Source organism: Rhipicephalus sanguineus, chromosome 1 (genome assembly GCF_013339695.2).
Source record: "Rhipicephalus sanguineus isolate Rsan-2018 chromosome 1, BIME_Rsan_1.4, whole genome shotgun sequence".
Taxonomy (NCBI): Eukaryota; Metazoa; Arthropoda; class Arachnida; order Ixodida; family Ixodidae; genus Rhipicephalus; species Rhipicephalus sanguineus.
The window spans coordinates 275068252-275094659 of NC_051176.1; the positions used below are offsets into that span (position 1 = coordinate 275068252).

Consider the following 26408-nt stretch of genomic DNA (forward strand, 5'->3'; position numbering starts at 1 on the left):
TTATGCTTGTCGTACAGTCAGGTGATGCAATACCAATTTTGGTGTATATATCAAGCCAGCGAAACAGCCGCGAGCAGCCCATGAGCGTGGCGTGTGAATCATGCCTTACATGACATGCATGTCATGATTGTCATGTTACCACCTGTCATTTTTGTTCTTCGTACAGTCAGGTCATCCAATACCAATTTTGATGTATATCAAGCTAGCGAAACGGCCGTGAGCGCACCATGAGCATGGCATGTAAATCATGCCCTACAGGACATGCATGTCTTGATTTTCATGTTACCACTTGTCATTTATGTTTGCATACAGAAATGCTTCATCGTACCAATTTTGGTATATATATCCATATAATTAAATAGTTGTGAGCTCCCCAATACCATGTCATGTAAATCGGGCTGTACATGGCATGCGTATCATGATTTGCTTGATAGGACCTGTCACTTATGTTTGTCATACAATCTTGTCACTTCATACCAATTTTTGGTGTGTATGAAGTTAACGAAATGGCTGCAAGAGCACCAAGACCTTGGCATGTAAATCATGCTGTTCATGACATGCATGTCATGATTTTCATGTTATGACCTGTCGTTTATGTTCATCATAGTCATGTTGTGCCTTACCAATTTCGGTATATGTCTCATTAATGAAACGGCCAGGAGAGCACAAAGTCATAGGCGGCTGACTGACTGACTGACTGACTGACTGACTGACTGACTGACTGACTGACTGACTGACTGACTGACTGACTGACTGACTGACTGACTGACTGACTGACTGACTGACTGACTGACTGACTGACTGACTGACTGACTGACAGACAGACAGACAGACAGACAGACAGACAGACAGACAGACAGACAGACAGACAGACAGACAGACAGACAGACAGACAGACAGACAGACAGACAGACAGACAGACAGACAGACAGACAGACAGACAGACACGTTCAAAGTTGCAAAAGTTCGCTAAGAAATGCTTCGCATTTAAACTTTTCAAAGAAGCTTATGTGCTCAAGTTAGTAAATAAAACCAACTGGTGTGCAGTGCACTGGTAAGTGCCATGGAGAAATCTACAGCAGTCAGGTAACCATTGTATGGCACTGTTTTCAGGTTTCCCTTGACCAGTTAGGTGAAGTTGTGTTGCAAGATTCCTTCCAAGTTTTTGACTCCAGAGCGATTATCCGCAAGGGCCGGGAGCGGCACATCTTCCTTTTCGAATTGTATTTACTCTTTAGCAAGGAGATGAAAGATTCCAATGGCAAAGTAAAATACGTCTACAAGCAGAAACTCATGGTGAGTGCCTTGTTTTAATCCTCGTTGTCTTCTGACTTTGTGTTTGTGCTTGAAATGCGTTCTTGAAGAGCTTAACCTCCTGCATGCATGTTTATTTACAGACATCCGAAGTTGGCATAACAGAGCACATAGAAGGAGATGAGTGCAAATTTGCTGTGTGGACAGCCGTATGGACTGAGCATGGTCCCACATCTGAGAACAAGATAATACTGAAGGTGGGGAAAATTGCTTGGGATTGGGTGAATAGCGTAATTGTAAATTTGGGGACATTTCTGCAGTACTGTAAAGAAAAATAGTCGAGAAACTTGAGTGTTTTTTTTCTGTAACATGTTTTAGTGCTTTGTAGTTGTGGCAAGGCCACAATTAGAGAAAGGAAGAATCTCGGCCATGGCGGCCGCATTTTCATTGAGGCAAAATGCTTGAGGCGCATGCACTTACATTTAGGTGCACATTAAAGAACACAAGATGGTCAAAATAATCATATGGTGGTTTTGGGACATAGAACCCCAACAATTATTATTATATTATTATAGAGACAGGAAGAAATGGAAAACAAAAAGTAATTTGTTGACCTTAGAGTGTGTTAATTTAATGTATTCTGTAAACATTATAGCATTTATGGCAGTCTTCTCAGACTGCAGTGCCTGGTAACTGAAATACAGTCAATGATGATGTGTAGTAGTGGGCCACATGGTTCTGTGGCATGATGGATCAGTGTGCTGTAAACAATACTTTTCACACAGGCATAAAGGACTAAGACATTGGACATACATGAAGCTTGGTGTGCGTTTAACGTCTGTAAGTCCTCTACGTCCATGTTGAAAGTCTGACTTGCCATGCACAGTTTCACCATGTCATAACTGGATAACTGGACTCGGCTATTAAAATATTAGACAACAGGGCTTGTTCTGGTTGGCACTTTTTGAACGCTAAAAAATATCAAATCATTACTATAGTGGATATTGCCGAATTTGGACCTGCTTTTGTGGTAATGTGTGCAATGAACTTTCATTCCACATAATTGAATGTTTTTATGCCATAAGCTGTGAGGCTGTGCTTTAAGCATAACACACTGCATTTTTTTTTGCATTTTAATTTCCTGAAAACAGGCGTCTTCACTTGAGGTAAAGCAGACCTGGGTGAAGAAACTGCGACAGGTGATTCAGGAAACATGCTTTAACTCTACCCTATCAACACTGAACCTGAACAAGAGTACCAAGCTTACTTCCAAGCTTTTCAGCAACCGATCAAGCAGGTAATGTACCAGTGTTTCAGTGTTTGTGTGAAAGCTTCATGCAAAAAATACAGGGTGATTCATTTAGAACTGAGATAATTTCATTGTGCTTTATTTTTGTTACAAATGAACCGATGTTAATGCGATTTGCAAAAAAAGATTCAGGACGGACGAAAATTTAATGGCCCGCCCCATTTTTTTATGTGCAATGTTGAAAAAGAAGAATAAATAGCAAATAACCAAGACCGTGACATTCCGCGAAATTCCATACAGTGTGGGACTGCATACTGTTGAAGTCAGAACAGTTTGATTTGTCGGGTGGTCATTTCAACATCTGCTGTAGGGTAAGTGATTATAAACCTTTACAGCCTTTATGAACCTTAACTAGTCACGTATGGTGTGCCACTTGGCAATCATACTTTTTAACATTTTATAGGTGCAAGCCATCCCTCCTTGTATAGCATTTTGCGGTTTTCGTTATTTCTTATTTATTCCTGTTTGTGTGTGTTGCACATCAATAAATGAAACAAGCCATTAAATTTTCAACCTTCCTTGAATGTTTTGCTGCAAACTGCATTGAAATCGGATGCTTTGTTGCCCAGTGAAATGGGTCAGTTCTAAAAGAATCACCTTGTACATTTGTTGCTTTAGGTCTAATTCAAAATGTCTTGACAAGCTTAAAGAAGTATTGACACAAAATTTTGAAGGAGAGACAACTGATGGGATAGATTTGTGTGGTCACACACACATCAATTATTGGAAAACTGCGTATACAAATATGCATGTGACCGGCACACCTTTGAGGGCCACATTTCTGTACGCTTGCTGGCACCGGGTTTTTAGCATATATTGTCGCCACCGAAATCTACAAGTCATAACAAGCTTAGCTTGAAAGAAGTGGCCCAGCATGCAAGTCGGGCTTATGCAGTGCTCTGGAAGGGGGGGGGGGGATACATAGAAATCATGGTACTGCATCTATGGTATCATGGTACTGTATCCGAAACCAGCTGTATCTATCGTGTGCTTAGCTCCTTAAAATTGATATTTACAATGTACCTTCTTTAAGCAGAACCTGAAGTGAGCAGGGAAATGGTTTCCATTTCCCTGCTTTCCAGGGAAATGGTTTCCTCTCACTTGCTTCACGGGTCTGCTGAACAATGGTGACTGCATGGCAACAGCAGACGGTCGAAAAACCGATGTGCGAGCAGCCATTTTATGTGTGTGTTCCTGACATCACAACTAACTGTACTGCTGCATGGAGTCACCAAAATTTGCACTTTAGTTCATTGTTACTATAGTGTTGATTTGATGTCAGTAGGTGTGCCATGCGAAAATTGACTTTAGTGTTTAAATAAAATATCTTATCAGCATTTTTTGAGCTTCACACCTGGTCAGAGCAGTCTTTGTATGCTGATATGTTTGGCAGAGTAGACTCAGGTTCGAAAATTGGTGTCAGTACCCCTCGATAGACCTCCACTGTATAAAAACTGTTGTATATCCTAAACGGAGCAGGGGACAAAAACTAAATTTGGTACACATGTAAAGGAGATGTATCGTATTAAAGTGTGTGCAATATCCATAGAACCTTTTTTTTTTTCTACCCACACAATGTATTCCCCCCCGTGACTTGCAGTATTATGTTTTGCCTTTTTAGGGACTTTGAGGACTCCTCCCAGGATGAAGGCCTGACTGACATGCAGGAGCGCGTGTCAGTAGCCTCTTTTGGATCCAGTAACACTACGGACAGTGAAAAGGTTTGTGATGCATGACTCTCTATATTCGTTCGATTTGAATCGGATCTGGCATATTGGTGGCATACTGCTGCCCACTCTTGCCTGTTTGAGGACAGATGAGAAGAGGGAATGGCATCCAAATCAAAACATGTGAAGTTAGACTAGCAAATTCCTTTTCTGAGAGACCGAAACTGTCAGTATATTATGTGTAAGCAAACAGCGTAAAAGGGCAAAATTTGGGTGGTTATGCCATCTTGAAGTTCTTGCACTAGTTTTCCATGACATCATGGATGTTTACAATGTTTTCCTAGCACTATATTTTGCAGCTTATTGATAAACAAGGGTTACCGCTGTATTCTAGAAAAAGCAAAGACTGATCCTAGAGAGTTTTCTGGTCTCTCAGTCAAATAAAAATGGGCAGCAAATCCCACCCACTGTGGAAATAACTAAGCAAACCTTGAATGGACTACAAGGTAAAATGACAAATGATAAAAAGCATGCAGTGGTTTTCAGTGATGTCCCATAACCCTCCCATGATGGGCAAAGCTGTGGCATCATGCAAAGAGCAAAGGTAAGTTGCAGTCAGGGGTGATTGCATGCCTTTAGGTCAGACGCATTGAAGTAGGTGGACAAAAGGGTTTGTGCAAGAGCGTGAGAAGTGCCACCAGCCGCATGCTGTATTTGCTGTGAACAGAGAACGCAGTGTGCTAGTCACGGTGTAAAATGCCATGGGAAGCACCTGCACCTTTCCTGTGGAGGTGAGGATGCATTGCTGGTTCAACACAATGTGTTGGCAGGCTAGTTGGTGTGAATCCATAGCGCTTTTTAGCCCACACGCAAGGTATGTTTGGTCAGATGCTGTGGTTATCGGACTCCTTGGGCTTGTCGAAACGTTGGCTCCACCCCGTATTCTCGAATTTTTCATCTCTTCAAGCTTTCATCTTCCCCCTCAACTTCTACCTTTTTTGGATTAGATAAATAAGAAACTTGTTTATATAGTGATTAGTTGGATGGATGGATGCCATGAGAGTCCCCTTTATAACAGGGCGGTGACAAGTGTGCCACCAGGCTCGGCAAAAAAAAAAAATCTTTTACTTTTTTTTTTCTGAGTGTTGGCCTAGTGTCTCTACTTCAATTAAATCCATCTTACTACAGAAAAAAAAAAAACTGAAATTCTCAGCCCAGTTCTCTGCCCTTTACGGCAGAATGTCCTGATTTTTTTTCCAATATTTATTTTTGCCCTTTCTCTATAATTTTTTGCCACCAATACTCTAACCATCTCTTACTTATTTCAAACGTGGTTGTGTTCAGCTTTCCATTGTCGTCTCTAAAACCCAAGGCTTCATGTAGGCTCGTGCCCAAACATACACCTGGGTGGATATCTCCACATTCAATCAGAACATGCTCTGCCGTTTCCTTATCTTCCCCGCAGCACGTGCATTGTTCTTCTTCTTTACTGAATCTTGCTTCTACGCGTTCTAAGACAACCCGATCTCGCTTCAAACAGTAAAGCGCTTCTCCTTGAATTACCGTAAAATGCCTCCCTCCTTATTTCATTTTTGCCCTTTCGGTAGTTACTCAAAGCCGGTTTTTTTCTTCATAGCTGCCGTCCAGTAAATCCTCTCCGCCTCTCTGACTTTTCGCTTAACGCTCTTTGTTGACATATTGCTTACACTACCAGCCGTATATTTACTAGTGAGCCTCCTAGTTCTTTTTCTCCACTGTATGTCCACGCTCTTCCTATACAAATAACGGAACACCTTCTCTGCCCATCTACTCTTCTTCATGTTCCTTAGCCTTTCTTTGAACCTTATTTTGCTCTGAGCTTCCCTCGCCTCAAATCCTGCCCATCCCATATCGCCCTTTACAGCCTCATTTGTCGTCTTCCCGTGAGCACCCAACGCAAGGCGTCCCACAGTCCATTTATATCCATTCCCCAGGGGTGTTGGGGGGTTCAACCCCCCCCCCCCCAAATTTTCAATTTTGCTTGCGTATATATACACGCGCACATACAAATGCATGCACGAACATACATAAAGTATGGTTGAACCCCCCCCCCCCCCCCGAAAAAAATTTCTGGCTACGCCCCTGCCATTCCCGATTGCACCTCTGCCCTCATGCACACCACTGAGTTCCCAAAAGAAAGCCCCGGAACCATTACACCTTTACACAGACCTCGAAGCACCTCGTCCCTATTGTATCCCCACAACGCTCTGTGCTTCATTATTGCCGCATTCCTCTTTGCTTTTGCTGCCGAGGCTTTTTCCTGTACCTCCATGTACCTGTCACCCTCATTTATCCATACTCTGAGGTATTTGTATTCGCTCACCCTTCTGCTCAATCATCACGCCGCCCTGTTTGTGTGATGGATTAAAACCAATGTTGCTACCTTCTAGCCAGGCCCGTAGCCAGAAATTTTTTTCGGGGGGGGGGGGGGCCACTTGCTGAAAACCTTGACTATTTGAGAAAAACGCCTATTTTCATGATTTATTTTCAATAAAACACCATGTGTCATCAAAATTTCGAGGGGGGCCTGGGCCCCCTGGCCCCCCACCTGGCTACGGGCCTGCTTCTAGCGCTTTTTCCATATTCACCATGTACAGCATGAATAACAGCGGGGACAAAGGACATCCCTGTCTCAGCCCCTTGATAATATCAACGTTCTCTTTGCTCCAAACTCTTTCCCATTCTATGCAAACTGTATTTTCTCTGTATATCTCCCTCAAAAGCTGTATACAGTCGTCGCCTGTGCCCATTTCTTTCAATATATCCCACAAAATTCCCTGATTAACATTGTCGTATGCCCCAGTGATGTCTAGAAAAGCCATGTACAAGGGCCTATTTTCTATTTTAGATATTTCTATACACTGAGTGAAAACAAACAGGTTATCGTCTAACCACCTGTGGACTCGAAATCCATTCTGGAGTTCTCCCAAAATATCGTTATGTTCTGCCCACGTTTCTATTTTCATTTTTATTGCTTGCATCGCCAACCTGTATAGTACCGATGTAATGGTTTGTGGTATATACGAGTGAATGTTATCCTTTTCTCCCTTGCCTTTATAGATTAAGTTCATTCTATTTTTGTAGAATGAACTTAAAAAGTTATGGAGAGAGGGCAACACCATCTGGTGGCATAGAGGGAAGCAGCTTCGTCACTTGATGGGTGCTCAGAACTACACCACCAGATGCCTCCTCTTTCTTAGCTTCAAAGTTTTTGTTAAACTAACATTGAGCACAGCCTGAACAATGGCCCTTTTCCACGGTTGCTCTTGTGGCCGATATATTGTGGTATAGTGAATTATTGAATTATAGTGAGATGTTGTGATATAGTGAGATGTTGTGATGTAGTGCACTTGTGTTCGTATGTGTCTATTAAGCAGCCGTAAATGTATCATTCTGCAACCGTAAATTAAATATCTGTTACTAGCATTGCTTACAACAGCTAACTTACTGCCACAGAAAAGGAATCACTTACCACCTGCCATAGATGTAAGGACATGGAAGTGCGAAGTTGCAGCTAAGCTTTGAGCACCGTTTCTAGAAGATGAGTGGAAGAAAAGTAAATGCGCCATTTTTGTTTGTAGAGACGATTACGTTGTCAACTAACTACGAGGAATCTGTAGTGTGTGCAAAGTTGCATCTAGTACGTTGTGGGACATTTCGAACGAGATGAAAGTCTATAGGAGTTTTGAAGTGGCTAACAGTGGTTGAACAAAAAATGTCGCTGAAAGCAGCGAGAGGACTTTTCGAAGTAACAACCAGTGGCGTAGCCAGAGGGGAGGTGGGGGTGTTAACCCCCCCCCCCCCCCAGAAGTTCTTTAATTTGCATGTGTATATATAAATGCACACATACAACGTGCGCACGAACGCGCATAAAGTGGATAACCTCCCCCCCCCCTCACCCCCGAAAAAAATGTCTGGCTATACGCTACTGGTAACAACCGTTGCTACAGGTGCTTGCACCTGCGCGTACGGTGGGCCGTTTCATGTGCGCTTGTCGCGGCTGCGCATTCGCAAGTTGTGTAATGGTAAAATGTGCGAACCCTTTAGATTTCCCGTGTGCCTTAAGATTGGCGTTTCCTCATTACGAAACGCGAATAGCGGCACGTGTCGCAGTTCGATCGCGTCAATTCGCAGACGCGCAGTGTTTCAAAAGCCCATCTCTTTAAATGTCAAAATGCGTATCGGTGACCGCTAGAGGAATTTTGCATGAGTGCGCACATGAAAAATAAAAGGTGAAATGTTACTCCGGCTGATCTAATTCGTCTTGAAGGTTAAGAAACGTAGGAGAGTGTGCCAAGCGCTTCTAAGCTATTTTGAAATGTCACTGTGCCACTTGAAAATCTCGTTTATATAAGTGCTGAGTTGAAATGTTACAGTGCGCTTTGCATTTGAGACACGGCTATGTCAGCTGGAATATAACCCCCAGGTAAGAGGGAATCGCGTCACGAGCGCCGATTTCTCGTCTGGATCCTGGCAGACCAAAGTTGAAAGACAGAATAATAAATAAATAGATCAATTAGGCTGTTATGGCAACGCTTTTGTTGATGCGGGAGAGGGAAACGCCGTCCCGCTTGTCTATTATGCGTTCGACGAGCGCACGACCGTCTTGCCTGGCGCGAACGCAAAACTACAGTGTGCAAAACCAACATTGGTTGCGCGTATTTTTTCAGATTGTATTGCTGTTACACATGTTGGTTTCAACTCCTTGCGGCTTCTAATATTCATGTGCCCACAACACGTGCGGAAAACATTTCTTCGAACAAGCACGTCATGGCGCGCGGCAATTTGTTTAATTAAAACATGAGTACTCATAATTGCTGGGGTTATACTTGCCGCTATGATTATGAGGCACGCCGTAGTAGGGGACTCCCGATTAATTTCGCCGGCCTGGGGTTCTTTAACGTGCACACGGGTGTTCTTGGCATTTCGCCACCATCGAAATGCGGCCTCCGTGGCTGGGAATCGAGCCCGCGCCCTCGAGCGTAACAGCGCGACACTTTACGGGCTAAGCTACCACGATGAGTCAGCAACATGAATACTCAGAAAGAGAGCACGAAGCCGGCGTGTGCATATATCTGCCACGATGGCGCTGCTGTGCCGCTCGTGGTAGAGTTGCTGTATATACAGGTAGCATATACAGGAACTCTAGCTCGTGGTGTACAATTCCACCCCCACCCCCCTTCGAATTTTTTCGCTGAGGAACGCTAGTGAGCCGGCGCTTTCGAGCCAACTCTGGGCTCGGGAGCGCCGCTCGTGCCCGGAGTCCGTGCCCTGCCTTGACGTCAAGTTGGCTCTAGCGCTGCTGAGCAACAACTGTCTTTATACATTTTGCACATACTAGTTGAAACTCGATTTAACGAAGTGATGACCGTGCTCGAATTATTTCGTTAAATCGGGAAGTTCGTAAAACCGGGAAAGGAAGTTTTCTACCCTTCGAAATTTAAAATTGAAACTGGCGACACTCGAAAAGCTGCACGACATTTTATTTGGCACTAACACGCGCCTGAGCGTGTGAAAAAATCCGCGAGGGCAGCCTGGACATGGAGCTTCCCATGCCTGGCCGATGCGTTTATGACAAGCTGCCAATATGCAGAGATGCATGGGGAGAACGAATGCAGTGGTTATGCGAGCAAGCAAGTTGCAAGGAGACGATCAGTGCCGTCTCTCACTAAGCCTTGAAATGACAAAAGCAACCACCGTGTTCCTGTGGGCGAATTTACAGGGAGCACCACCACCGCCCCTAGCGCCATTTGGTACGTAACAGCGCTACCGGCTGGGAAGTCCATTGTTCCATACGGGGGCGCGGCGTGCATCCTCGTCAAAATAAAACTGGGGTCGTGACTAAGGAGGCTAGATGTAGTAACCCGATAGCGTTACAGCGCACGCCCCAAGAAAAGCCCGCCTGTTTCAAAATTGCAAGGAAATCATTGCCTTTTTACTCATTTATATTTTCGAAAAACTTTGTTAAATCGGGTTTAATGCCATGATAGTTTCGTTAATTGGTGTGGATGACAACATTGAGCTCTGTGCTTAAATATCTGCCGGGGAATTGAAATTTCTTCGTTAGATCGAGAAATTCGTAAAATCGGGTTTCGTTAGATCGAATTTTAACTGTGTGTGTGTGTGTGTGTGTGTGTGTGTGTGTGTGTGTGTGTGTGTGTGTGTGTGTGTGTGTGTGTGTGTGTGTGTGTGTGTGTGTGTGTGTGTGTGTGTGTGTGTGTGTGTGTGTGTGTGTAGAGGACATACAAGGGGGGTGAGGGTCGGAAGCCACGAAGTAAAACCCTGGCCACGCCCCTGACGGCGACGCTTTGCTGTCAATAACGAAACTAGCCCTAGTGTGCACCCGTTGCTTCGATCGCGTCAATTCGCAAATAAGCAGTGTTTCAAAAGCCCGTCTTCTTTAATCCATATATCAAAATGCGTATCAGTAAGCGCTACGACAATATTGCGAGTGTGTGCGCAAGAAAACGGGTGAAATGTCACTTCTGATTGTCTCATTCGTCTCAAAGGTTAAGAAAACGCAGGAAGATATGCCCAGTGCTTCTAAGCTGCTTCAGAATGTCGCAGTGCCACTTGAAAATATCATTTGTATAAGTGACTTGAAATGTAACAGCGCGCTTTGCGTTTAAGAGCAGAAGGCGCATCACGCCCTTAACAATCGCGGTGCTCGTTTAGGTCACGTGGCACCGGCTGTCCCAACAGGCGGTGGTGCGCAAAATTGCGTTTTCTGCATGGTAATAGCAACGGACGCGCACGCGTACTCTATTTTCGCTTACATCTGGCGACGTATACACCGAAGGATGCATAAACTGCTTCTTAGGCGCTGGATCAATCGTGTAATTTGGACACGTGCTTTCGCGGCGCTGAAACTGGAAATGCAATTTCTCGGAATTTGGCAGTTATTTTTTCGCCATAGAAGCACGGTACCTTCCCTTTCTTATTTCCTTTTCGCCAGAAGTTCGCACAATTAAGGAGTAGTTCGTGACCGAGCAGTAATTGGTCATCAAGCTTTATTGAGTTTTATTTTGGAGAATTCGGCGCTCGCTCCTTCCAATAATCTCTCTCACTCTTTTTCACGCTGATACCGCGCTATGTTTTGTCAGGCGTCCTTAGCCAACATAGGGTTGCCGAACGTTACCCATGTAATGGTTTAATGAGATATACGTAGACCCGTTACAGCCTAAGAGTAAACGTGAGCTCCACACGCACAACTTGTCCTTCAGATCTGCATGAAAGTCGGTCCAGCTTGTTTTCGTTCGAGGCGCAAGCCCTATACTATTTATACTGGAAAATGAAGGTTTGTATTTCCTGACTAGATATTATTTTGGACGAGTAAAAATCTGTGGCGACGTTCAAATTTTCTACCTAAAACCTGCGATACAAACGGGTGTTTGTACGGCTAAATCCGACTTTCTTGCTAAACACGTAGAAGCGCTTGACTTCACGAACATAATCGAACGTGATTGGATGGGGCACCTAATACCTGTGCAAGCACTTTGCGCGTGAGATAGCAATGGCTGTGCGCGGAGCGTATGTTTTTTTTTTTCTTCTGTTGTAAGCGAGTACATTTGTACAGGGTCGTCCACACCTAACGTGAACACCGCATTAGTATGCTAATGAGGTGTTTTTATTATTGTGTTTATTGGCACCATGATTTTACGTCATATAACATCCATTTCCCTCGTGAAGTTGGATAAAAGTTCTGGTTTTACCGGCTTAAAGGGACACTAAAGGCAAATAACAATTTATGTCAGAGTGAAAGCCCAATGTATGACAACTTCTAAAACGGCAATATTATCAACAGCAGTGCCCTACTTACCGAGAAATTAAGCTAAATGTATCACATGACGAGCGCCACGAGTGGGACATTTTCAAAGTGATCCCGATGACGTAGGGAAGTCGGCCTGCAATAAATCACTAGTAATCAAACTAGCAGCAGTTATAAAAGAACATTCCGAGCATCAAAAGACGTAATAAAATGCTGTTTGTTCGTTTCCGCTTGATTCATGGAAAACAAAACCTCCGTGGCGTTGCCATGGGGAACGGCGCGCGTGGTTCAAAGGTTCCGTTTTCGCCGAACTGTGCCTCGCCCGTCTCAGTGGTAGTTTCGGGATCGCGTACTGCCGTGCGTGTTTTGTGCGCTCGTGAAGGTCGCTCTGACAGAAAGTTCGACAAAAAGCCGCATGCGTGTGATATTGCCGGGTGCCCGAATGGTGCACAACGCCAGTGCTGCAGCAAGGAAACCGGTGTGTCTTTTCACTGGGTGCTGCGGAATGAACCCTTACGCTCGAAGTGGCTTAGTGACATGCCATTGCGCCAGTGTGCTAAACAGTCAAAACCTCTGCGTGTGTGCTCGCTGCACTATCGTACTGAGGATTACGAGACCAACCGCAACTTGGTGACGGCTTTGAACGTGCCCATCCGAGCAAGTCTTTGCCGCAGCGCCGTTGTTGCTACTGTGGGTCCCGCTACTTCCGCTCGGCTGCTACTAGTGTCGGCGGCCGCGCAGTAAAAGCGGGCAACGTTGGGCATGGCAGCAGTGACGTATGAGAGTCGTATTTTCAGGCGGGAGATTTGAAGCGCGCTAACGCGATGCGGACCACTAAAAACGTGATTTTATTTTAAAATAAGCACTTCCTTGGCACTAAAGCAGCGCTACGAGGTTTCTGGACCGCTATTTCAACAATCAATGTCGACTTAATATTTGCCTTTAGTGTCCCTTTAACTGCGTAAGCTGCGTTAGGCCAGCCTTGGAAACTGGGCTTCGTCATTTCCCTTGATATGCCTGGGTGATTCCACGTAGATCGAACAAACGATGGCTGGTCGACCTCTCAAATTTATTTCAAAATTTTATCTGTTATTGCCTGATGAGTGGAAAGAAGAGATCCGCAATTTGTTTTGCCGCCAAAAATTTTTTCGAACCACAGGAAATCAATAATGACGAAGAGGTGCAGTGGAGCGCTCATCCGCTCTGCTGTTTTGGCCAACTTTCGGTATGAATTGCACAAAATATATTAAATTTAGGTAGCTGAAATTTATTTACCTAAATATATGCATGTTTTTGCTTCTGCTCAGGTATTTTTAGTTTTTGTGTGTAGTGTATATGTTTTTATAAAAAACCTCAAAAATGACCCAATCGGCAAAATTTTCTTGACTTTGAAGGCTTTTATCTCAAGAAAGCCTTGTAGCAGAGGTACAAAAATTCCGCATTACGTTCTTCGCATGTTTATCTACCAAACTGCCAAATCTTGTATTTATATATCTTTTCAGTAAAGAGATATCATCGGGCTAAGTTCAAGAAAACACCGAACAATGAAAACTTCTGACGACAATTAAAAAAAAAACCCATTTTTTAAATTTCTTAAACTTTGTCTACTTATTCTCCTCCACATCGGCTTTCACAATCATTAAAAACATGTTGCATAATGTCGTTGCACTAATAGTTACGGCCCCTCCAATGAGACCCTTAGGCAAGGATGGGCAATTCCGACTTCTTGCCCAGCAAGTGTATAAAATGCAGGCAGGATTGAATTTCTTTTTATTAAAAGGTCAGCAGGCACCTAAAAAGGTGTCGCCGGCACTCCAGACGTTAATTTTGAAATTATTTGGTCACTGCAGCGGCCACGAGCGCGGAGCTACCGAGTAGGCGCGCGCGCACCCGAGATGCTCGTTGTAAGAGACGGCGCAGTGAGAGCTCGTTTTCGCGTCCTCAGACCGATTGAGTTCGAAACAGCAGCACCTCTCGGGTGTCTTGAACGCACGTGCACCGGTAGTCGCAGTGATCTGGTTAATTGCGTCGCTTTCTTTTTCAGGGGCATAAGAATGTCATCGTTAAACTGTGCGTTCCGTGAAGATCTTTCATTGCAGTGGTAGCAAAAGCACGCGTAGCACAAGTAGTCCGTCTCACTGACAGTCACTGATCTTTCGGGCGTTAAACGTTCCTTCAAAGCATTTATGTCTAGGTCGGTAACTCTCCGAAATTTTGGCTTCTTTGCAATAATTAAAGGAGTAATGACACGATTTTGAGACATCGCAAAAGGGACATTTTTTGCTTCGTTTGTATGCAGTGTCCACGCTGTCCACACACTGGAGTCGGAGAACACGTATAAAATAATTTTATTTGACTTTGAAGTTTTCGTCGCTGAGCATTTGCAAGCCAGCCACACTGCAAGGGCATTATCCCGACAAGTCAAGACGGTTCCTCCGAGTTCGCGAGTTCTGCGTCCTGCATGCAGCCTAAATCGTAGAAATCACTGTCAGGGTCACTAGACGACAATTCACTCATCGTTGTCTGTTGCACCACGAGCAGATGACGGATTTCCCGCTAGTACGTCGCGAATTTCTGTATCTCCGTGACGTCACACTGCTATGAAACGACACTGAGAAGCCACCCCCCGATGTCGAAACCGAAAGTGTCTTTTTAAGGTGGCGCTAATTAAAATATATAGGATGCATTCCCAGGCACCACAATAGTCGTTTTAGGTTTCTCGACACCAGTATTTTTATTTAGAGCAACAATCCGAATTTTTTAAAAATTCGTGTCAGTACTCCTTTAAGCTTCTTGTGCTTCGAAAGGTAGTCTCCACAATAGACTCATTCAGAGCTATACTTTCTCGTCATGAGACGCACAGGAGGAGTAGAGTAAGAGCAAAGCACAAGAACTATCCGCGCCGAATGAAGCGTGAACAGCGCACCGAACGCGCGGCCAGTTCACGCCGTCTGCTGCCGACATCTAATATAGACCAGCGCATCCGGTTACCGATAGTTTTGCTTTTCTTTCCTTTGACAATCCATATTTTGCTTTGCCACTGGAGCGCCACGTTCATGCTTTCCACTGATCGCAACTGGCGCAGCGCAGTTTCTGTGGCAGCAGCGTGCGTGAAGCGAGCGCTCATAGCTCCCTTAGAGAGTTTTCATCTTGCTTCCATCTCCGCCGTGTTATCAGCGCCTAGCTAAGATGCGACCAGAGGGCGGATAGAATAGCGAAGCTCCAGTGCACTTGCGTTCAAGTCACCCGAGAGGTGTTACTGTTTCGAACTCAACCGGTCTGAGGACGCGAGAACGAGCTCCCACTGCGCCGTCTCTTAAAGGGACACTAAAGGCAAATATTAAGTCGACGTTGATTGTTGAAATAGCGGTCCAGAAACCTCGTAGCGCTGCTTTTGTGCCAAGGAAGTGCTTATTTTGAAATAAAATCACGTTTTTAGTGGTCCGCATCGCGTTAGCGCGCTTCAAATCTCCCGCCTGAAAATACGACTCTCATACGTCACTGCTGCCATGCCCAACGTTGCCCGCTTTTACTGCGCGGCCGCCGACACTAGTAGCAGCCGAGCGGAAGTAGCGGGACCCACAGTAGCACAACGGGCGCTGCGGCAAAGACTTGCTCGGATGGGCACATTCAAAGCCGTCACAAGTTGCGGTTGGTCTCGTAATCCTCAGTACGAAGTGCAGCGAGCACACACGCAGAGGTTTTGACTGTTTAGCACACTGGCGCAATGGCATGACACTAAGCCACTTCGAGCGTAAGGGTTCATTCTGCGGCACCCAGTGAAAAGACACACCGGTTTCCTTGCTGCAGCACTGGCGTTGTGCACCATTCGGGCATCCGGCAATATCACACGCATGCGGCATTTTGTCGAACTTTCTGTCAGAGCGACCTTCACGAGCGCGCAAAACACGCACGGCAGTACGCGATCCCGAAGCTACCACTGAGACGGGCGAGGCACAGCTCGGCGAAAACGGAACCTTTGAACCACGCGCGCCGTTCCCCATGGCAACGCCACGGAGGTTTTGTTTTCCATGAATCAAGCGGAAACGAACAAGCAGCATTTTATTACGTCTTTTGATGCTCGGAATGTTCTTTTTTTACTGCTGCTAGTTTGATTACTAGTGATTTATTGTAGGCCGACTTCCCTACGTCATCGGGATCACTTCGAAAATGTCCCACTTGTGGCGCTCGTCATGTGATACATTTAGCTTAATTTCTCGGTAAGTAGGGCACTGCTGCTGATAATATTGCCGTTTTAGAAGTTGTGATACATTGGGCTTTCACTCTAACATAAATTGTTATTTGCCTTTAGTGTCCCTTTAAGGGGTATTCAGACGGATGAGAAATGCTCGGGGGGTAAAGGCGGAGCCTAGTGACGTCAACTCGCGAGGAGAAGTCGCCACAAATGCCCCCCACTCACACGGACGGGGCGAACGGAGGGGGAGACCAGTGTTACCAGACTACTCCTGTGGCTTGTACCGCCCGTTTCACCAGCTGCTGACGACGATGACCCCAGCTACAGATGACCCCAACTGCAGACTGGACACCCGCTGCCGCTCTCTGCAGGAGCAAGTGCAACAATGTGGCCAAACAAGAGCCAGAAATTCCGCCACATCCCCCACCGCCGGGGGATTGTTTGTCCTTTCGGGGAAAACGTCCCCGTCTCCTCCGAGGAGGCGCGGGGGGGTCACGCCCACTCGCTAATCCGTGACGTCGTGGTCACGTGATCCGCAACCCCCCCGTCTCCCCCGAGCATTCCTCCCCCGTCTGAATACCCCTTTAACACGTACGCGTTGCAGCGCGTCAGCGTGTGACTTTATGACGCGGCGTCGCGCCCTCTCCATAGGGAGAGGGCGCGACGCCGCGTCAAAAAGTCACGCGTTGACGCGCTGCAACGCGTACGTGTGTTCGGGCCTTTACAACGAGCATCTCGGGTGCGCGCGCGCCTACTCGGTCGCTCCTCGCTCGTGGCCGCTGCAGTGACCAAATAATTTCAAAATTAACGTCTTCAGTGCAGGCGACACCTTTTTAGGTACCTGCTGACGTTTTAATAAAAAGAAATTCAATCCTGCCTGCATTTTATACACTTGCTGGGCAAGAAGTCGGAATTGCCCATCCTTGCCTAAGAGACTCATTGGAGGGGCCGTAACTATTAGTGCAACAACATTATGCAACATGTTTTAATGATTGTGAAAGCTGATGTGGAGGAGAATAAGTGGACAAAGTTTAAGAAATTTAAAAAATGGGTTTTTTTTTTTAATTGTCGTCAGAAGTTTTCATTGTTCGGTGTTTTCTTGAACTTAGCCCGATGATATCTATTTACTGAAAAGTTATATAAATACAAGATTTGGCAGTTTGGTAGATAATCATGTGAAGAACGTAATGCGGAATTTTTGTACCTCTGCTACAAGGCGTTTTTGAGATAAAGACCTTCAAAGTAAAGAAAATTTTGCCGATTGGGCCATTTTTGAGGTTTTTTATAAAAACATCTGCACTACACATAAAAACTAAAAATACCTGAGCAGAAGCAAAAACATGCATATATTAAGGTAAATAAATTTCAGCTACCTAACTTTAATATACTTTGTGCAATTCATACCGAAAGTTGGCCAAAACAGCAGAGCGGATGAGCGCTCCACGGCACCTCTTCGTCATTATTGATTTCCTGTGGTTCGAAAAAATTTTTGGTGGCAAAACAAATTGCGGATCTCTTCTTTCCACTCATCAGGCAATAATATATAAAATTTTGAAATAAATTTGAGAGGTCGACCAGCCATCGTTTGTTCGATCTTACGTGGAATCACCCGCCTGCGACACGCTGATTAACGTGTCGCAGTAATGCGCGTGACATGGTGAGGGCAGCGCGGGAAAGCGTTTCGCTGGCGAAATCGCGCATGTGCTGGCTCGTGCCGCTTGACGACCGCAGGCGAAACCGGGAGCTCTCTTGGGCCGCAATCGCACCCCGAGAAGTACATTTTATGGCCGCGGAAGAAGACGACGTGAAGCGGACGGGCGATACCGTGAAGGAAGCTTCCGTATGGACTCGAGTGTGGACCAAGGAGGTTAAAGAAAAGTTTTTTATAACCTCCTTGGTGTGGACCGACGCGCCACTCCTCGTTGAGGTTTGCATGCTCGCTCTCTCTGCTCCAACGGCAGAGTAAGTATATATGGTCGTTCAGCGGCTGAGCGGAAGCGCGCGCATCCCGGCGCGGTTGCGCAGTTTTGTCGCGCGCACACTACTTGTGGCCGCGCCAGAAGACAGCGTCAAACGGAAGCACATCCGTTTCTGCCGTTGCTGGTGTGGTTGGCTGCCTCTTCGCAGACGCGATCTCCTTAGTGTGAGCGCTCGCTCGCCCGCGTTACGCATGCAAGTTGCGTGTTCAATGTCGGCTTCCGTGTATTCAGAATGCTGATCTGCGTGCACGTTTCGCTCCGCGGACTTCCGGGCTGCTCCAGACGCGCTGTGTCTTGCTTTCGAATTGCAAAGCGACTTCCGCAATCTCGTGGACGTCAGGAAAGGGCACACATGACACACCGATTATATGATGTTCGCCATAACGGAGGGTGTTGCGTCGTGTGTCCTTTTTCTCCGTGCGTGTCTTCTTTCTCCGTGCAGAAGACACTCTAGTGCATGCCTTCTATCTTGGTTTACGCATGTTGTTTTGTTGTTGTTTACGCCGCAGTCACCCAGAACCGCAATTGGTCACAGTTAACCAGGAGAGCCCCGGACGGCGTGCCTCGTAATCATATTACGGTTTTGGCACGTGAAGCCGTAGAGTTTTGTTGAATTTTCTGCTGTAGAAAACCGACCAGCTGAGGCGCAAAGTATGCTTTCATAAGTGAAGTAACGCGCACATGTGCTGGTTTTTCCATGTCTTTTCGTAGAAGGCGTCGGGGGCCGGTCTCCCTAATACATCCATTATAACGTTTTCTGTTTGGAACGAATTCGTGGGTTCGATTCTCGACGACGGCCGCATCCCGATGTGGCATAAGTGGAAAAAGGTTTGTTTACCGAACTTCGGGCGAGACACTATAAACTAAAGCACTTCATACTGTACATTTTTTTTTTGAAGCTTATTTGGGATAATTTTCTACGAATAAGTTCATTATTAGAAGAGATAACGAAGTGCAAAGTTCCATCTATTTTTTTTTTTTAAATTTACGCCGAAGCCCGTCTGGGTGCGTCAGTGTGGTGTTATATATGATAATTCAAAGTATATATGTATATATTTTCACTAGAATGCGTTCCCAGGCCGCTTCCACCCATATTCTGTAACGGGGTAGGATTTCCGATTTGGAACTTAAATAAACAGCTAGAAAAGGAAAATAACTCAACAACCAAGAAATGAAAGATAACTGAGAAAAAAATTATATCAATGCTACGCGGCAGCCGTTACTTTAAAAGTGACTTTATTCGGTCGCAGTGCAACGAGTGAATTGTGTCCAAAACCTTCTATTGGGGTCTTTGTGATAACTTCATGAAATTTTCTAAGTTCAACCCTTGTTTTATGTAGCTACAGTGTAGTACGGCTTTACCGATAAAAACCAACTGTACCGGTCAGGGTCTCCGTCCATATCCTTGACGTCACGAACAGGGGATTCGAATACTTGGATGCGGCGTCGGCGTCCCTACAACCCTCCTTTCATTTTGCCATCGTTTCCGGCTTTCTGAGCTCCTTTCGCGCAAGGAATAGCGCTTTTCGTTTTAATGACCCATTTAAGAACCTCGGGCGAGCTTAAAGGGGTCATGGAGCACCCCTTGGGCTTGTTGAAAAAACACAACCTGCGGAAAGCTGACACGGCTATGAACTGCTCTGCCAAATATTACAGTCGTGCGCGCTGCGTAAAGGCCACAAGCAGGGTTGCCACTCACTTTCGAGTAAATGTCGCCAAATGACGAGCAAAAAGTCGCAAAAAGTCGCCATTTTTTTTACAAACCTCGCCAAAAAAGTCGCCATTCTAGATATGTGCGTCATACCTAGTAATAAATATTTCCTCTCACGTGTAGCCCCATAGAATACAGTATACCATCCAAGACCCTTAAGTTATATTGACGTTTCTCAATGCCAGTCGTATCGCCCGCTTCACCATGGGAGTGCATGGTGCTGCTTCTCCGACTAGCCGCAAGATGTGCGTGGTGGCGCAAGGGTGTATGAATGAAACGCTCATGATATCCTTCCATCCCTGTCCGCTCGTTTCAAAGGTAAAAGTGTCGTAAACCTTGGGCGAAAACCTTGAAAGCGTTGTTTGTAGACAGCTTTACGTACCCTTATATGAATTAAAAGGATTATAAAAGGTTTATTGAAGGTAACACGACAGAAGTCTTACAGGAACCGATCATTGTGAGTCTTACACCTTTTCAGTGTGAACTAATACGATACCGGACGCTACCGACCCTTTCTTACAGTCACTTATATCTACACGCGTCAAGCCGATGCGTTATTAATGAACAGATAGGCAATGTAAAATGTTGTATATCAATTGTTGTCATTGCACACGCTCACCGAGAACAGTGGAAAATGCCTCAATAAATATTTTTTATTGCACAAATAGCCGCGTTTCCTTCTCTCTTCGCTGTTCCAAAACAGTCTTTACCAGCTGAATTGGGGGTACTGCAACGGTGAATAACTCGCCAAGCTATTCAGAACAGTTGGAGCTTTGGCGGAACAAATGGTCGGAACACGCGGCCAACCCGTCGCCTAGCCCCTTCAGAAGCGAAACTTTAGAGAAACTTAAAGCGCCGAAAGCTATTAACTTATAGTCAAACACTCCCCCCTCGCGGTTTACATTTTGCTAGAATGTCTCTGGGGGACGTTCCCGTACCTCCTGCCTCTAGATGAATTGAGGAGATACACACGAGTTACAGGACGGACATACGGAATGACGCGTAATGTGCACACTCTACTCTTAGGTCTAAAACCAAGAAAAATACAGTGAATGTTGCCGGTCATTCGTTGCGAAGACACTGAGCTTAGGATGTATAACTCAGTGGAGACCTAAGCCGAAAATCGCCAAAAATTCGCCATGTCGCCATTCATAATTTTAGGTCGCCACGGGCCCCTCGAATTCGCCAATTTGGCGAAAAGTAGCCACCATTGGCAACCCTGGCCACAAGCGGAGCGCGAAGTTGCCGTTTCCTCAGGCGCCCTCTTTTTCAAACAGAGGCCGGTTCTCACTCTCGTCGGTGGGCGGGGCGTCTGCACGTTGACGTAGCGGAGACATAGCATGCTTATTGGCATGCTATGTCTCCGCGACCGGATGAGCCGGATGAGATGCGCTTCTTGCCACGGGGTGCCGCCACTTGCCCGCGCCGCACTCCTCAGTCTGCTAACTTTACACGGTAGCCGCACTCGTGTGTGCGAATCACAGCGGGAGAGCGATCGCGTTTCATGACGCGCGCTGACGTAACTTCTTACCCCCGTGCCATCCCTCCCTGTCTAGATTCCAGTGCGCTCGTCGGCACGAGAAAAGAGAGAAAGCGCTGAGAGCGTGCGCCAAACCCCCGTAACTCCGCTGATTCTTGACGGATTCGAGAAATTTTTGCGGCAATCGATTCGGGAGGCAGTAAACTCCGATACTAAGGTCATTAGATCATTACTTGGAAAAGTGGTTCATGACCTCTTTAATTCCCGAGTTCTCTTTTGTACATGCGGCACCTCTTCGTCTGTCAGAGCTCCGGCGCCTACATGGGCCGCCTAAATAAATCAGTCAGTCGCTCATTCCCGAACACGCAGCGGCTGTTATCGGTCTCTGCATTATTGGGCTATGGAATGAGCGCGTTCCGAATCGCCTCACAGTCTTCAGTAGGCTTCCTGCAGGGCCTTCCGCACAAGTTCTGGCTAGAAACATGAAGACGGACAAAACGATATTTCTTCAATTATTTGTATGACGCACATTTTCACATATAGTTCACACAAAAAATTTGAATGTTTTCTGCGTGCAACGATGTGGCATGCATGGTAGTTTATAAATATCAGTGCTTGCATATCGCTGTTGTCACCGGACGCGGAGCGGTCGCAAACATGGCCGGGGGTGGTACGCGATAGGCAGTCATCCTTATTTATATGTCTATTTGTATGAGACACCTGTGTAGCCTGCAGCAAATGAATAATTGTAGATTTAGTGTCATGTTTTATTGGTACTTAGCGCTCAACCTTTTCTTTACTTGTGTTTTTACGTGTATCCTGTGGCCTATTTTCCGTACACCTCGCCGAGGCCCCGCGCGATGTTCAAGGAAAATCGCAAGCTCGCTGCATCCAGTGTGCCTGTCGCCGAGAACCGCGAATGTACGAGTTCGTTTCGCTTTCGCCGCCAGCCCGCAATGAACTGAGCTTGATGCTTCTCGCTCCACGGAAAGCTGTGAGATCAAACGTTCTGATCGAGTCGACCTTGTTCGCGGACACGCGACAGCAACGTCAATGACGACATTTGGTGGCAGCGCGCGTCGCTCTGCGCTCGCCTTTGTTCTTTCCATGGTTCAAGCGAATAAACCGGTTAGCTGTTCTAGGACGAGCGTGTGAGGTCAGCGGTTCACAGCTGTTCTTCTGAGGGTTGTATGCGTTAAGCACTCACAGCACGCCGTGAAATTGAGTTAAATCTATGCTCCCTATACCTGATAACTGCACAGCCAACCGAGCAAGGAAGTCTTACCTTGAACTACTCAGTCTCGTCCTTTTCGCGCCGACAGGTGGCCCCATGTGTCTTGCGAAATAATCCTCCTCGTGGTGCCTTGTGGTTATTTGGTCGCCTTTAACTGCAGCCACACGCCTACTCGCTTGCATATTGAGTGGCCAAATGAGTGTCTACGTTACCTGGCTCAGGATGACGGTGAAATGTCGTAGTGTGCAAAAGCTTGCTAAGCATTGTGGTTGGGCAACGTAAGCGTGGCTTCGCTATAATTCTGACCACTCGCAACAGCGACGTTATGTGTGCGCCGAGGCATGCCGGTCAGGTTAGCCATGATGCCAGTGATTTATTCACCTCCCTCCGCCACACACCCTCCAGAAAAAGTAGAACCCCCCGAATTCGAATACTGGATTACCCTCGGTGCAGAGCTAAGCCTGAGTGCTTCCCAATAAGCAAAGCATCATGTGTTCTTCGTAATAATGCAGAAATATTCATGTGGACAGTTACATTCACATCTCAAGATGCTTGCTTGTTCCTGTCGAGCACGCTGCGACCCCTCTCGAACAGCTGCAGCTTCCCCACCATCATCCTGGGCCTGCTTTATGCCCAATGCAGGACGAAGGCCTCTCCCGATCGTCTCCAATTTGCCCTGTCCTGCGCGAGTTGATTCAATTTTATGTGTGAAAATTTCTGAACTCCATCAACCTATCTAACCCTCTGCCGTCCTCGGCAGCGTTTCCCATCCCTTGGTATCATTATCAACCCATGAACAAAGTCAACTTTTCATTTTTGTTGTCTTGATAACCAGGCAAGTAAAAGTTCTAGGTGAACAATCAGGAATTAAAATGCGATCTCTCGGTGCAGTTAGGGCAAGAAAAGCTGCGCAGCGGTGAAAGGAAAATTACTTTTCTAAGATTTTAAGTGAAATATGCATCGTCCCTGCATGTATTTTCTTTGTTTCACTGATGTTAGCCGGGGCGCTGTCTCAAAATTAGCTGAACAGTCCGGAGACGTTCCATTTCGTAAATTGCGGGTTTGCGTGCTTGCGTGCGGAAGAAAAACCAAATTCCTATATCTGTGCTGATGGTTGATCGTCAGCGGTCGAAATTTTTTTACGTATATGTAGCTTTCAGTTGCCACTCGGTGCAAGCTGTCACGAAATACTTTCCTGCTCATACTGCGAGCTCAGGAGCGAAGCGAACTGCCAGTAGACTGAAAATGCACGGATCGATGTTGCAAATACACCGCGGTTACTAACGAGTGGGGATGAAAGAGACGGGCGCTGTCTGTGTTTGCGCCGCACACGACGCCACTTGGTGTGGGCGGCTTCCATTGCCAGAGGCGTGACAGGGCTGACGCGTTGACAGGCGCGTTGGCAGCGGAGGCGCGGTTTAATCGGGGAGCCCGTTTCGGGGGAGTCCCAGCTCCGAGGCGCGTCCTGGCTTTTTAAACGAGTCCTCGGCGCTGGCGCCGCGAAACAAAGAGGTCGGAAGGCGCGTGTGATACTTTCGGTGTGAACGCGGTTGCCAAGTGGCGGCGTTTGCACGGGTGGCTGACGGTGAATGCTTTCGATTAGGATTGCCAGGATAGCGCTGGAAAGTACGGGCACTTATTTGTTCCCTTTCATCGAAAATGAAAGTTCGTGAAGCAGGAGAGAGAGAGAAGGAGGGGTTATAAATATGTGCATTACGTTTTGTAGCATCGACGGTCAGGTTTTATAGTTACCCGCCACTCCGAGAAGCATGTATTGCAGTGAAGATGCAGTGATAATCAACGGCGCCCGATAGAGTAGGAACTAAACTTCAAACTTTTTGTTTCTTCGTCTCAAGTATAACGTAACGCAGCCTGTCATATTGTAGCGGAACCACCTCTGTGGGGTATTTACAGGTGAAAAAAGGGACACAAGTTATTGATACGCGTGATACAGAATTGTGTTTCAACACAATACGGGCTCCTTTCTTTTAAAACGCAGTTTTCGTAACCTTGGTATAATTCTTCACCCGATATTTCCCGGTTTTTGGACGCCAAAGTATGTTAGATGATTGCTTGGACTCAGTACTGCCAGGAATTGTTAACAAGACGATTATAAACCTGCAGTTCTTTTTTTCCGTTCCAAAAAAATGCACTAAGCCGGCCTTTTTGCCCGTATATAAACACATTAAAAAGAATATCTCTGACTAGACAGGAGAATTTGTTGTAATTCACAGTCTTTCTAAGGTATTGAGGCGAAATTTCTGCTTGCGTTTAATTAGGATTCTGTTTGTATTATGTATGATATCCTGTTTGTATTTATATTACAATGTGATTTACTTTTATAGGTACAGTTCAGATGGTGCTCAGGCATACAAAAAAAAAGGGGGGGGGGGTGATTAGCATCCTAGAAATGCATTTTAGTTAAAATAAATATGCACAATTAAAAAAAATCATAATGGGTCGAGTTTCTGGCTAGTGCGTTTGGCGTGTCCATGATCCACATGTGACAGTAGTAGCAGTAGCAATAGTAGGATCGTAGTCAGTCCTACGTACCCTATTCGTCGCATACCGGAACGCCATGTTCGTCGGTGTAATACAGTGGTTACGGTGCCTGGCTGTTGACGCGAAGGTCGCGGCTTCGATCCCGGCCGCGGCGGTCGCATTTCGATAGAGGCAACATGGTAGAGGCCCCGTCAGTGCACGTTAAAGAACACCAGATGGTCAAAACTTCCGGATACCTCAACTGCGGCGTGCCTCATAATCATATCGTGGTTTTGGCACGTAAAACCCCAGGTATTATTATTATACCGGAACACCGGAAAGCAGCGATTGTAGCCGTAATTTATTTATTTATGTACCTACAGCGCCCTCTAGTGGCATTGTTGTAGGGGGGTTTACAAAGACAGAGTACATACACGTCGTCGAACAAAACATATTGCGCAGTACAACAAAAAATACAGCATACAATATCTGGCACAGAATACATGGCCTTTTTCGTTACATGGACGTCCTCGCTGAAAGAAGAAAAAAAAAAGTAATAATCGCAGCCGACACCTTCACACACTACCTATAAGTGCATGGCCGTCGTGATTTTAATCTTTGGGCGCGTTACTGCAGCCACCGGCGTGACCAGTCCATGTATGTGCTTCCTCTGCGGCAGACGAGTTTGTGGCACACATTTTGTGCCGCAGATCGAAGGCGTCAGTTTACGTTGGAACAAGGTGGGAGCTCCCGCCCCCTTCCCCCCCCCCCCCCCCGCCCTTCCCTCGGGCCCGTATTCCTTAGCAGCCCTAATTAACGACGGTATGTTCTAGACACGCATTATAATGCTGGAATGAAACTTGCACAAACTTCAAAAAGTTATATGACAAGAATGACATATTTATTTTGTGTACCTCACTGTCATTTTTGGCCGCGAGGACATACCGTGGCACCACCATGCGGAAGCACCCTTGTGACGTGCAAGGTTGGATCAACGTTACTAGAACAAACTCAGTTTCAGAGCTCCGTATCTCCGCCAGTGGAGGAGGGTGGTCCGAACGGCGGTCGCGAGAACTAGCGGCGCTGCAGTTCCGTCTTGCGCCACTATCGGCGCGTCGTCTGCTGCCACGGCATAAAGGCCCGAACACACGTACGCGTTGCAGCGCGTCAACGCGTGACTTTCTGACGCGGCGTCGCGCCCTCTCCCTATGGGGAGAGAGGGCGCGCGGCTACGCGAAGCTGCGCGCCCTCCCTCTCCGTAGGGAGAGGGCGCGACGCCGCGTCAGAAAGT

General features: G+C 46.3%; 1 protein-coding gene across 3 annotated transcripts in view; it reads left to right on the forward strand.

Moving 5' to 3' along the window:
• LOC119379003 (triple functional domain protein) overlaps nucleotides 1–26408 on the forward strand; it is a 271997-nt gene that overhangs the window by 83280 nt on the left and 162309 nt on the right. For all 3 annotated transcript variants that reach the window (XM_037648129.2, XM_049411836.1, XM_049411837.1), the window contains exons 32-35: nucleotides 1114–1296; nucleotides 1398–1511; nucleotides 2406–2551; nucleotides 4185–4284. In XM_037648129.2, the coding sequence (XP_037504057.1) occupies nucleotides 1114–1296; nucleotides 1398–1511; nucleotides 2406–2551; nucleotides 4185–4284 (543 nt within the window). The remainder of the gene's footprint in view (nucleotides 1–1113; nucleotides 1297–1397; nucleotides 1512–2405; nucleotides 2552–4184; nucleotides 4285–26408) is intronic.